At 39.4% G+C, this 13,853-nt stretch overlaps 1 protein-coding gene across 1 annotated transcript in view; it reads left to right on the forward strand.

Annotated features, from left to right (window-relative positions):
- Window positions 1–13,853, forward strand: part of THSD7B (thrombospondin type 1 domain containing 7B) — a 760,956-nt gene that overhangs the window by 713,056 nt on the left and 34,047 nt on the right. Inside the window, exons 17-19 of the mRNA XM_065880761.1 lie at window positions 5,451–5,592; window positions 6,982–7,097; window positions 9,210–9,327. Of these exons, the coding sequence (XP_065736833.1) occupies window positions 5,451–5,592; window positions 6,982–7,097; window positions 9,210–9,327 (376 nt within the window). The remainder of the gene's footprint in view (window positions 1–5,450; window positions 5,593–6,981; window positions 7,098–9,209; window positions 9,328–13,853) is intronic.

The raw sequence follows: 13,853 nt of genomic DNA on the forward strand, positions 1-13,853 counted from the left end.
GGATTGTGTTTGTGGATTTCAGTCATCTGCGCCTCTTCTTTGCCTGTTTCTGTGGATAGTGTTAGTAAGACAGTTAGCTGCAGTGTTAGTTTTCAATATTATTAATTTCTAGAAAGTGATAATTAAAGTCTACATGGCTATGAATGACAGGCAGAGAGAGGGTATCATCTTAAAAGCATATCCAGCGGACTAGAGACTGATACGCATATAAGGTCTGAGGGAAGGTGTTCTTAAAGACTATCAAATTATGCCCCTGTCTTCTTCAAACCCCTTTCTCACCCAGGTCTAGATGAAGAACTAAGATACAGAATATATAAGTGAATTGTTCAAGGTTACATAGTCATTTCAATTGTATGTTTGTGGGTGTTATTTTCTCTTTTGCTTTATTTGATGGTTTAGACTAAGCAGGTTCATAATCCTTACACATGCTCATTTGGTTCAAACATTAATGGATTTTTATAAGGTAGAAAAGTAGCAGAACACTAATCAGGAGTATCTTTTTTTTTTTTTTTTTTAACATCTTTATTGGAGTATAACTGCTTCACAATGGTGTGCCAGCCTCCGCCCTCCAGCAAAACGAATCAGCTATATATACACACATGTTCCCATATCTCTTCCCTCCTGCGTCTCCCTCCCTCCCACCCTCCCCATCACACCCCTTCAGGGGGTCACAAAGCACCGAGCTGATCTCCCTGTGCTATGCAGCTGCTTCCCACTAGCTATCTATTTTACATTTGGTAGTGTATATATGTCCATGCCTCTCTCTCGCTTTGTCACAGCTTACCCTTCCCCTCCCCATATCCTCAAGTCCATTCTCAAGTAGGTCTGTGTCTTTATTCCTGTTTTACCCCTAGGTTCCTCATGACATTTTTTTTTTCTTAAATTCCATATATATGTGTTAGCATACGGTATTTGTCTCTCTCTTTCTGACTTACTTCACCTTGTATGACAGACTCTAGGTCTATCCACCTCATTACAAATAGCTCAATTTCGTTTCTTTTTATGGCTGAGTAATATTCCATTGTATATATGTGCCACATCTTCTTTACCCATTCATCCGATGATGGACACTTAGGTTGTTTCCATCTCCGGGCTATTGTAAATAGAGCTGCAATGAACATTTTGGTACATGACTCTTTTTGAATTATGGTTTTCTCAGGGTATATGCCCAGTAGTGGGATTGCTGGGTCATATGGTAGTTCAATTTGTAGTTTTTAAAGGAACCTCCATACTGTTCTCCACAGTGGCTGTATCAAGTTACATTCCCACCAACAGTGCAAGAGGGTTCCCTTTTCTCCACACCCTCTCTAGCATTTATTGTTTCTAGATTTTTTGATGATGGCCATTCTGACTGGTGTGAGATGATATCTCATTGTAGTTTTGATTTGCATTTCTCTAATGATTAGTGATGTTGAGCATTCTTTCATGTGTTTGTTGGCAGTCTGTATATCTTCTTTGGAGAAATGACTATTTAGGTCTTCTGCCCATTTTTGGATGGGGTTGTTTTTTTGTTATTAAGCTGCATGAGCTGCTTATAAATTTTGGAGATTAATCCTATGTCACTTGCTTCATTTGCAAATATTTTCTCCCATGCTGAGGGTTGTCTTTTGGTCTTGTTTATGGTTTCCTTTGCTATGCAAAAGCTTTGAAGTTTCATTAGGTCCCATTTGTTTATTTTTGTTTTTATTTCCATTTCTCTAGGAGGTGGGTCAAAAAGGATCTTGCTGTGATTTATGTCATAGAGTGTCCTGCCTATGTTTTCCTCTAAGAGTTTGATAGTTTCTGGCCTTACATTTAGGTCTTTAATCCATTTTGAGCTTATTTTTGTGTATGGTGTTAGAGAGTGATCTAATCTCATAGTTTTACATGTACCTGTCCAGTTTTCCCAGCACCACTTACCGAAGAGGCTGTCCTTTCTCCACTGTACATTCCCGCCTCCTTTATCAAAGATAAGGCAACCATATGTGCATGGGTTTATCTCTGGGCTTTCTATCCTGTTCCATTGATCTATCTTTCGGTTTTTGTGCCAGTACCATACTGTCTTGATTACTGTAGCTTTGTAGTATAGTCTGAAGTCAGGGAGCCTGATTCCTCCAGCTCCATTTTTCATTCTCAAGATTGCTTTGGCTATTCGGGGTCTTTTGTGTTTCCATACAAATTGTGAAATTTTTTGTTCTAGTTCTGTGAAAAATGCCAGTGGTCGTTTGATAGGGATTGCATTGAATCTGTAGATTGCTTTGGGTACTAGAGTCATTTTCACAGTGTTGATTTTTCCAATCCAAGAACATGGTATATCTCTCCATCTATTTGTATCATATTTAATTTTTTTCATAGTGTCTTGTAATTTTCTGCATACAGGTCTTTTGTCTCCTTAGGTAGTTTTATTCCTAGATATTTTATTTTTTGTTGCAATGGTAAATGGAAGTGTTTTCCTAATTTCACTTTCAGATTTTTCATCATTAGTGTATAGGAATGCCAGAGATTTCTGTGCATTAATTTTGTATCCTGCTATTTTACCAAATTCATTGATTAGCTCTAGTAGTTTTCTGGTAGCATCTTTAGGATTCTCTATGTATAGTATCATGTCCTCTGCAAACAGTGACAGCTTTACTTCTTCTTTTCCGATTTGGATTCCTTTTATTTCCTTTTCTTCTCTGATGGCTGTGGCTAAAACTTCCAAAAGTATGTTGAATAAGAGTGGTGAGAGTGGGCAACCTTGTCTTGTTCCTGATCTTAGTGGAAATGCTTTCAGTTTTTCACCATTGAGGACAATGTTGGCTGTGGGTTTGTCATATATGGCCTTTATTATGTTGAGGAAAGTTCCCTCTGTGCATACTTTCTGCAGGGTTTTTATCATAAATGGGTGTTGAATTTTGTGGAAAGCTCTTTCTGCATCTATTGAGATGATCATATGGTTTTTATCCTTCAGTTGTTAATATGGTTTATCACATTGATTGATTTGCATATATTGAAGAATCCTTGCATTCCTGGAATAAACCCCACTTGATCATGATGGATGATCCATTTAATGTGCTATTGGATGCTGTTTGCTAGTATTTTGTTGAGGATTTTTGCATCAATGTTCATCAGTGATATTGGCCTGTAGTTTTCTTTCTTTGTGACATCCTTGTCTGGTTTCGATATCAGGGTGATGGTGGCCTCATAGAATGAGTTTGGGAGTGTTCCTCCCTGTGCTATATTTTGGAAGAGTTTGAGAAGGATAGGTGTTAGCTCTTCTCTAAATGTTTGATAGAATTCGCCTGTGAAGCCATCTGGTCCTGGGCTTTTGTTTGTTGGAAGATTTTTAATCACAGTTTCAATTTCAGTGCTTGTGATTGGTCTGTTCATTTTTTCTATTTCTTCCTGATTCAGTCTTGGCAGGTTGTGCCTTTCTACAAATTTGTCCATTTCTTCCAGGTTGTCCATTTTATTGGCATAGAGTTGCTTGTAGTAATCTCTCATGATCTTTTGTATTTCTGCAGTGTCAGTTGTTACTTCTTTTTCATTTCTAATTCTATTGATTTGAGTCTTCTCCCTTTTTTTCTTGATGAGTCTGGCTAATGGTTTATCAATTTTGTTTATCTTCTCAAAGAAGGAGTATCTTTTAAGATACTTTCATTTTCTTTCATTGGTAAATCATTTAAGTTATTATTCCTTCCCATGAGAACAAACAAACTAATTGGTGAACCAATAAGAAATTATTTGTAAGCATTTAGCATGGGATTCCTTTTCAGATAATTCAGAATAATTACCTGATTTCAGTGGCTCTTCTTGATCATCTAGAGACAATTTGATACAATGAAAACATGAAATGACTTTAAAAGTATTGACAGGGCTTCCCTGGTGGTGCAGTGGTTGAGAGTACGCCTGCTGATGCAGGGGACATGGGTTCGTGACCCAGTCTGGGAGGATCCCACTTGCCGCGGAGCGGCTGGGCCCGTTAGCCATGGCCACTGGTCCTGCGCGTCCGGAGCCTGTGCTCTGTAATGGGAGGGGCCACAACAATGAGAGTCCTGCGTACTGCAAAAAAAAAAAAAAAAAAAAGTATTGAGAGATGATTCAACTATAAAGCCACATGGATAGTAAATGTGTTTCAATGGCTCTAAACATTTAAAATTAGAAGAGACTTTTGTGGCATTTTTCTGCATATTTCAGTGCCATCCAACATTATCATTTTAATTAACAGCCAAGATTAAGTTTACAGGTTGTTCTTGCTACAATATCTGAAAAGGTAAAGGAATAAAAAAATAAACATCCCAAATATGGAAATGATGATTTGATGACATCACTTCAGAGACTTCTCTTTTTCCTGTGGCTTAAACATCTATGTGCCCGAGGTTTTTAGGTCTGGAATTACATTGTCGTGACCATATTTAATGGTGTTTATTGAACAACCACTGCGGGTAAAATGTATATCAAGATTTTCGGGGAGTGATATGGGAAGTAGAAATCATGATCCATCATGCCTTCAAAGAGTTTATAAAGAAAAGGAGACAGAGTAATAAACAAAGAATGATCATATAAGGGCAGGTGGAACTTATATGTATATGTTTAGAATCAAAGCCTGTGCTCTTCAGCATGGGTTGCTTAGGAAGGAAGAGAAGGATCTGTCATTCTTAAGAGAAAGACTGTCAACGATGAAGCCTTGGTTAGTGTTCTAAAGAAGAAGAAGTTTAGGATTTAGGACATGTGAAAGGAGATTATTGCAGTAGTGGGGAACTTCTGAAGGTCCTCTGTGAGTAGAGCAGATGGATGACAGGTAGCAGGTAGCTTTACCTGGCTCAAGAATGTCATATGAGTTGAGGCTATAAGAGGACATGTGAGACCCCTGGGTAGATTTTGATTTTTGCAGGAGATCTTTGAAGTTCATAGTTGTACATTTATTTTGCTGAAATGGCAACAGCATGCAGTGGCTCATCTTCTGTGGATCAGAGGTCCTCCCAAATAAGAGGAAAGTTTTGGTATATCGGCAATATTGATTTCATAATTCCCTCTCTCTGTTTTTTTTTTAATGATTTTCTCATTAAAATGTTCTGTGTGATTATTTCTATTGGGTTAGACTATCTGAGGGCACAAGGGACATTATCTTCCTTTTTTTCATTCATTGAAACATCAAAATGCATTCGTCTCTTGCTACATGGCAGACGCATTTTAGAATAGAGAGTGTTTAATGGATGAAAATAGTCTCATGTGCCTAAGTATACATGGGAGATAGAAATGTAGGCTTCAGTGTAATGTAGAACAAGAAAGAGCTGTCAGGTGAAAACCCCCAAAACTATTTACATTGAATCCCATAATGGTTTTGTTTTCTAAATATTCTGTTTCATACTCTCAACAGTCTCTACCCTGTGGCTGCTGTACATGTGTCTCCGTGTATACAGATAAGCACATAGAATTTATCAACAAACATGGGGTCCTTTATAACTCTGCCTGCTCTTTGATTTTCACAGTCGTGTGATCCACACACAACGCAGAGAAGGACCCGCCATCTGCTGAGGCCGTCACTGAGCTCAAGGACGTGCGCTGAAGACTCACAGGTGCGGCCCTGCCTCCTCAATGAAAATTGCTTCCAGTTCCAGTACAATCTAACAGGTACGGTTGAAAACCACGAAGCAAGGAACCAAGCTGTCATAGAATGGAGCTGGTCCATGGCTTTTGTTATTTCCAGAAATTCAAGCTTGTGATGTACTTGCTCTATGGGGCTCACGAAGGATGAATGGGGGACCTGACTGGATAGGGATGTTTTAGAGGCACTGAAAATCACCACAGCCTCATTCAGACACAGCTCAGGTTTCTCTTGGGCACCACAGGGCTCAGTCTGATACCAAAGGACTGTGTAGTCACATTGATCTGCTCCCTGCCATTCCCTGTAGCGGCAGACACACAGAATGCCACGAAATGTGGAAGCGGTTGTCTCAGCATAGAATTCAGTACTGATGACCAAATGGCCACATGCCTGCAGAGGCAAAACAATAGCCTTTTCCTGAAACTAATTCCCCACTGAGGACACAGCGGCACTACCGAGATTTCTCGTGTAGAGAACCTCCTAGGGAATTCTATGGGGCTGTCTGATTGTCTTTATAGGTAAACATTGACCTGGCATATGTTCCCTTTTTCTTTAGTTAAAGGTCCTTCAGATCATTAGTTTTCATAATAATTTTTGAGAAATACAGTAAAATTTCCTTTTACTGGAAGAGCATGTCTTTAAAATGCTGATTTTACTATATATGGCTTTGCTCTTCCTATTAAACTCTTAGATCATCTACCACATATGAAAAATCTCCTTAGATAGGTTCTTACTGTATATGATCTAGGATCTTTTCTTTTTTTCTACCCACAAGAACAAAATAAGATTTTTTAAAAAAGAATTAGTCATGGGATGGTTTATTCTAACTCCTGGTGTCCAGTTTGTAATACAATTAGCCAGACTGACAAAAGCTTCTCTCATGAGAGAATAATTTTCTTAAAATGAGAGTTCCTGAAATAGTGCATATATCTTGCCCCCTTTCCCTTCTGGGGTACCTCTCTTGGCTCCAATGTACCTTTAGAAAATTATGTTTATTCCTTGAAAACATCTTCAAGTTTACATCAAAGACTAGCATCATTTCTGGTTGTTGTTGTTCTTGTTTTCCTCTCTCAATTATCCCCAGCAAATAGATGATTCCAAACTGGTTTTCCTTTGCCCTTGTGCTTAGTGTTTCTCTTTTCCTACCTCAGCCAACTATGAGACGGTTTCTAAAAATTACTTGGCTTTTGACCTCAAGAAACCAAACTTAGGAAGGTAGCTCACTTTTGTTATTTGGTGATCTGATTGATTGTTTTTCAATAAAAGAATTGCAGGATGCTTTTAGAAGCCACTTGAAAGTGGTTTTAGGATTCTGTGCACACTCTCCTCCACCAATGCAGAGAATCAAAGGTGTGTTGTATTTTGCTCACATGGTCATAACTTTGAAACTCAGTGTGGTGACCCTGTGCCTGTAGAGTGGAGCACGTGCCAGCTGAGTGAAAATGCGACCTGTGGGCAAGGCATCAGGACCCGCCTTCTGAGCTGTGTGCGCAGTGATGGCAAGCCTGTCAGTGTGGACCAGTGCGAGCAGGTGAGTTGTGTATACTTGTATCCCACACCCATGGCTTTGTTTGTTTGTTTATTTGTTTGAATATTGGTCTGCAACCTCCACAGTGCTTGATATAAATGACAGTCTGATTTCTACTCATCACAGCTTAGGTTCAGTCAGAGTAGAGGTACTAGTATCATACAGTTATATCTCACTCGTTTGAACTTAGTTAAAATGACCAGGAAAGGTCATTTTGCATTGGGGAAATGGATTCATTAAAAATACAGTTTTTTCCATTATTTTAAAGAACTTATTTGCCAACAAACTATTGACATCAGGTGACTCTAATATTTAAATATGACTCTTTGTATCGGGCGGGTGATTCATTTGCCTAAATAGGAAACACCGTTCCTTGCATATAAGATGAACACTGACACTTGCTATTAGAATACTTTGCTAATTTGCTGAGCAAATGATTGCTAGGTAATTAGCACAGTTGCGTTTTTCTTCTCAAGGTAAGTCAAAATGCCTGCCTACCAAGTTTCAAATTAGTGGCTTTTGAATTTTTGTAATTTTATTGCTCCCTTTTTTTCCCAATGACAAAATATGTGGAGTTTGGACAAAAACTATAATCAAACCTGTTCCAAGAAAGTTGGCGTTTCCTTCCCAATGTATAAGTGAAATGCACGATGGGGGCAGTTTAATAGAAATAAAGATGACCATATGCTGTCCCATTATAAGAATCACTAAAACAGTCTTTGGAATAATTGGAAATAGGTGGGGCCAGTTAGCTCAGGTTTCCACGGAAACCAGCAAAATAAAAGTTGTCCCATTTCTCCTTAAGTAAGAAGAGTCCACAAGTGGAAATTAAAATCAGAACAAAACCCTCCTCACCGATCCTGATTCAGCCTTGTTAAGTACTGCCATAACATCTCTTTAAACCAACAGTACCACCATGGACCAACACCAGCCCTGAGACTAGACCATCTGAAATTGAACAGCCCATTTAATGAAATGCTGAGACTGGCTAATACAGGGCAGAGTTCCGTCTACCAAGTGTCAGTGATTTATTTTAACATTTTGTTTAATTTCATCTCCCTCTCAAGATGTTGTCTGCTTCAAGACAAATAAATCACCAATCTACAACAACTCCAAATAAGTGAAAATCTTACATTTAGTGTACATAATAAAGCTTTCCTTTTGATACAAAGAGCGATATAAACTATTCATTAATAGAAAAATCAGTTTCTCTGCTTTCTAAATTCCCATATATCCAGCAAATATTTAAAGAACGTTAAAGTCCCAAATTAACCTAACTAGAATACCTATATATCTCAAATGGGTCATAGATCCCATGTGGTCATTTCTGTTTTGCCCACTTAGCAAGTAATCATGCTATAATCATTAATTTTATCTCAGTGTGGACATTGCTAATATGTAACTTGTATTGAGTGTTAGCATTTTCCCCAATCACACAGTGTGTGATTCCTAAAACAGAATTTTTTTATTCTTTCTGTGTTTCTTGGATGATTTATTCTTTCACTAAGACCTCTTCTACCTTGGCCATTAGGAAATGTGTAATTTTGCCTAGATGTGGATTTCAGAGAGGATAAGAGGAAAAGAAACAGTATCATCAACTTTTCCCTTGATTAAGACCGTGACTGTTTTTAGCTAATTGGTCTTTTTTACAAACTTTAGGTGGTTTGTAGATTTGAGTTTTATTCTTTTTCTATTTATTATTTTAGCCTAGGTAGCTATTAATTTGAGCTCTCTATGTACTGTTGGCCCATCCAGAGGGCAAGGAGCCTAGATTTAACAGCGAGGCATCCTCCTGGTTCCTTACTGGCTGAGTGACAGGACAGATCTCTGTGTCACATAACTGCCTGCTTTCCCGGTACCTTAACTGCCAATCTACTTCTAAAGTTGAGGATTTTATCAAAAAAAATTGGGGCTGACAAGTTTCTATTTCGTGAAATAAGGACCATCATTTTCTAGGCTTGCCATCAGTTTCTACAAGCCAGGATATTTTTCCCCACAAAAATGCAGAAAGGTTATTCTCATAGAATAAAGATTATTATCCCATAAAAGGATAGTGATTTGATTGGATGTTGCTGTGAATTCTCCAGTACAATCACATTTCCCTCCCATCTGCAGCATAACTTGGAGAAGCCCCAGAGGATGAGCCTTCACTGCCTGGTGGAATGCGTGGTCAACTGTCAGCTCTCGGGGTGGACGGCTTGGACAGAGTGCTCACAGACTTGTGGTCATGGAGGTATGTGGCTTCCCTGTGTTGGTTCCCACAAAACAATTTAGTCTTTAAGTATCTCTCCGTATGCCATAGCTTGACACACGGGATAAGGCATGTTGGCCAGCTGGACATCACATGAGGCTGACCCAGGGGAGCAGAGGGAACGAGCCTGGCCTCCTATGAGTCCTTTTTTATTTTTTAATGTTTCTTTTTTGTTGTTGAAGTATAGTAGACTTACAATACTGTGGCAATCTCTGCTGTCAGCAAAGTGACTCAGTTATACACATAGTAGGCGTTCTTTTTTTAAATATTCTTTTCCATTATGGTTTATCACAGGATATTGACTATAGTTCCCCATGTTACACAGTAGGACCTTGTTGTTTATCCTTCCTATATATTAGTTTACATCTGCTCAGCCCAAACTCCCAGACCTTCCCTCTCTCACACCCTTCCCCCGTGGCAACCAACCACAAGTCTGTTCTCTATGTCTGTAAGTCTGTTTCTGTTTCATAGATAGGTTCATTTGTGCCATATTTTAGATTCCAGATGGTGTTTGTCCTTCTCTGTCTGACTTACTTCACTTAGCATGATAATCTCTAGTGGCATCCACGTTGCTGCAAATGGCATTATTTCGTTCTTTTTTTATGGCTGAGTAGTATCAGTCCTTTATAATGAGGCAGAGGGTGAAGAACTGGCCTAGTAACAGTGACAGACCCCGGAGGGGCCGCTGACCCCATGGGACGGTGTTTATTGTAAAGGTCCTAAGTTCAACCAATTCAAAATTTGTTAGCCTCTGTGGCTTTTAGAAGAAGATGTATCCTATAAGTAAAATTAGTTCCTGTATCAGGTAAACCCCCCCAGTCACAGTGGCTTCATATCATAGATTAGAAACTAATTTTTCACTCCCATAAAGGAAGGGGTAGTTTCTGCTTCACGAAGTCAACCATGGACACAGATTGATGGAGGCCCTACCGCTTAAGCATAATCAAGTTTCTCTGGAGGGTGATATCCAGCTCGTCCTGGGGAGGTTTTTATGGACCAGATTGGAAGTTGTGTATATCTCTGCTATCTATATTCCATCGGATAAAATTTGGTTGCACTTCTCCAGCTCAGTGCAAGATAGCAGAGTAGGAAATGTAGTTTCTGGATGGCTAGTCGCTTCTTAGCAACAGTGTTATGGAGGAAACGGTTCCTGTGGAGGAAAGGGAGTATAAATCTTTGCTGAACAGATAGCTATTAATACTATAAGTTCCTGGGTAAATAATGAACAATGGCAAGGAATTCAGGGGGCAGCTGATACTCGGGAGCTAGGCAAATGGCAGCAACAGATGGCACTCCAGCCATCAGGCTAAAGTAGGGATCAAAACATGTGTCCATATACAGAGAACAAGGAGAGCATAACAGGCAAGCACAGAGCTGTGGTTTAGGATAGGGTTCTCATCCTGAAAAAGAGTTACAGTTTATCACAAGGTAAATGTCAGAAATTTGGAATAGGGACCTAGGGAAAATCCTGCTATATGGTTAGTCACTAAGTAGGGGAGGAAAAGGGAAGAAGAATTGCATGTTGGAGGAATCATGGAATCTGATGGGGAAAGGGGTTAAAAGACCTGGATCTGATCACCAAACAAAGATATTTGGAAGGAGGTTTTTAGAAGCTCTGTGACTGGACCACTGGAACTAGGATATGGGCTCATTTCTAAGCTATTCACAAATGAGCATACTGGGCATATTGATAATTCTCTGCCTTAGTTGGGATTGTCTGAGGAGCAAACGCAGGATGTAGCAGGAAAAGGGGCTCACCTGCGAAGTCAACTCTAAGATCCTGGAGAGGGCAGAGCTGACAACAGTACTCAGGATATGCCTTAGAAAACCACAGCTAAGGAAGTTGAAATTTATTTCCATAAAGAGCATCACTCAAAATGAAACTCTGGGAATCACAATGTCCAGAAATAACAGCATGCCATCTCCTGCACAATTGAGAGCCTGCAAAGCACCTCAGGAAACCAAATGGCAAATCTTAGGACCAAGATTTCAGTGATCGATTGACCTATATTAGTTTCTCAAATATTCTGATTGGCAGCATGTATAGTTTCCAGCTGGGCATCAACTTTAAAGTTGGGTAAATCGAGTTTCAAATTGCAGCTCTTTAGGCAAATGACTTACTCTATCTGAGTCTCAGCTTCTTCATCTCTAAAATGGAATTCATGCACATGTTAGAGGCTTTGTTTGGGGTTTGAGAATTAAATGCTATGAAGTATATGTAGGCGTCTAGCACAGTACCTGACACAGCATTGGTGTTTATTATGTGTTAATTTCCATCTCCACCTTCCTACGCGCCAGCAGGAAAGAGTGTTATCAGAGACTCCCTAGGGTCTTTTAAAGATTTTCCCATAGACTCAGTTCCTCTCATGGTCCACTCTCACATCTCGTCCTTTTACCCCACTCAAAGTCCATACATTAAAATCACAGTCTAAGTAATATTTTGAAAATGCAAAGCCAAAGAGTTGTTTTCCTATTGACTTAAGAGTCATTTATCCATTAAACAAATACTAATCTGCCCGTCATAGTACAATGTGTTGGACATGAAGCAGTGGGGGGGGGGGGGGGAAGACAATTTCCCTCTTCTCATGATGCTTACAATCTAGTTGAGGGACAATACACAGTAAACAAATAGGTAATATTACATGTAGATGAGTTCATTAAACTAGAGGTGTTATTTGCATTAGTGATGTGAATAACTGGTTGCTTCCCTGTCCAGCGTGAGCTACCCTGGTTATCCCACAGCCAGAAGCACTGCAGTCTTGTCCTCCTGGGCCTCTGCTAGGAGGTGTGACTCTCTTACAGCTATGAGAACAGCCATAAAGGGTAGCATGGAAAAGTAGAGAAGGGATGAAGTCCTGTATTGTGAGCATGGTCCACGGGGACCTGTAGGATCTCCCGCATGCCTGCCTCTCTATCCCCATCACCCTCCACCATCATGTTGGATCTCTCTGCTGTGATATAGTATATTTCAGTCACGATCTTGAGTGTATGCTTCCTTCCACCTTGATTCCTTGCCTCCCGTGGAATATCTCACCATCACCCCCACTATCACCTTCTAATACTTTAATTATGTATAAATTGAATCAATTTTTTTAGAATTTTTATTTTGTCATCGTGTCAATATAGACATTTTACAATGTTTCAAATGGCATTTTAAAAAAATATTTATTTATTTATCTATTTAGTTAGTCTGCACCGGGTCTTAGTTGCGGCACATGGGATCTTTGTTGAGGCATGCATGCAAGTATCTAGTTCCCCAACCGGGGATTGGGAGTGTGGAGTCTTACCCACTGGACCACCAGGGAAGTCCCTGAATCAATTTTAATATCCATCTGTCTAAGGAATCAATGACCTTGTTTGGGTTCTTCATAGGTGAATCCCTCTAGTTCCCATGAAGCACAGTACCTGGCACATGGGGGAAATCTCAGTTAACGTTTGTCACTGCCCAGGTGGTTCTGGACTATAGGGGAAAGTTTGAAGGGGAAAAGCTTGCAGACTGGATCGTAAGCCCAAAGTTAGCCAACCCCTGCCAGGGGCTATTTTCTCCTCTCTCTAATTAAACTCACAAGTCTTGAGTATCACTACTCAAGAATGTGTTCAATGCAAGGAGACAGAACCTCTGTTTATCATTATTTTTGCCCCAGATATCCTAATTCTGCCACTGTACAAAGTCAGTGAAACGTAACAGATCTCCATGTTATGCTAATACACTACCTTTGAAACTAAGACCCCCAATTGTAAGTTTAGTATTATAAAATATGACTTTAATTTTTCAAGCAGTTCTGTTAGTGCTGTGGACTCATGAGACCTCGTTAGTCTACTTGAAAAACAAAAACAAACAAGGAAAAATACTTTCCAAATCTGAATCCCACTATTAGAGATTTCTAGGCGATTAGAGTTTGAACTTAAATTCACCTTTTCTAATCCTTAGAATAATAAACAAAGACAAACGATCGAAAATTTCCTAAGGAAAGTCATCGTGTGACCTAAGGCACAGAAGGACTAAAGAAGGGATGTTAACTACGTAGAGAAATCGAATTGTGTAAAGCACTTGGAAGTCCTTTGATAGTTTCCATTGGCACATAAATATAGCACTAGTTATAAATCACCTCTAGCTAGCTTCTAAGGGTCTGCTAGGATAAGTTCTTGAGAATCCTTTCTTGACCTTTAGATGCCTTGATCTCCTGAATTAAGATGTAATAATGCCTTTTAAAAAAATATTCCATAATCCTGATATTTGGCAAACGTTCCAGGAATCTAAATTTATATGTATTCTATTTTTCCTTTATTTATTGAACCAGGATTTATAAAGTTTACATCTATTATCCATATCCTGACACCTATTGGCGCACTCTTTCACTGTCAAAAGTGGCAGTGCAGAAAATACATTATATGGTCATCCTGCTATTTTGACTTCTAGAAGTCAGGGCTGTAGAGACGTTTACTCATATATTTCACAAATACTCACTGGAAGTTTCCCCAAAGCCAGGCATTCTCCCAGGAGCTGA

This window comes from Phocoena phocoena, chromosome 7, assembly GCF_963924675.1.
Source record: "Phocoena phocoena chromosome 7, mPhoPho1.1, whole genome shotgun sequence".
Lineage (NCBI taxonomy): Eukaryota > Metazoa > Chordata > Mammalia > Artiodactyla > Phocoenidae > Phocoena > Phocoena phocoena.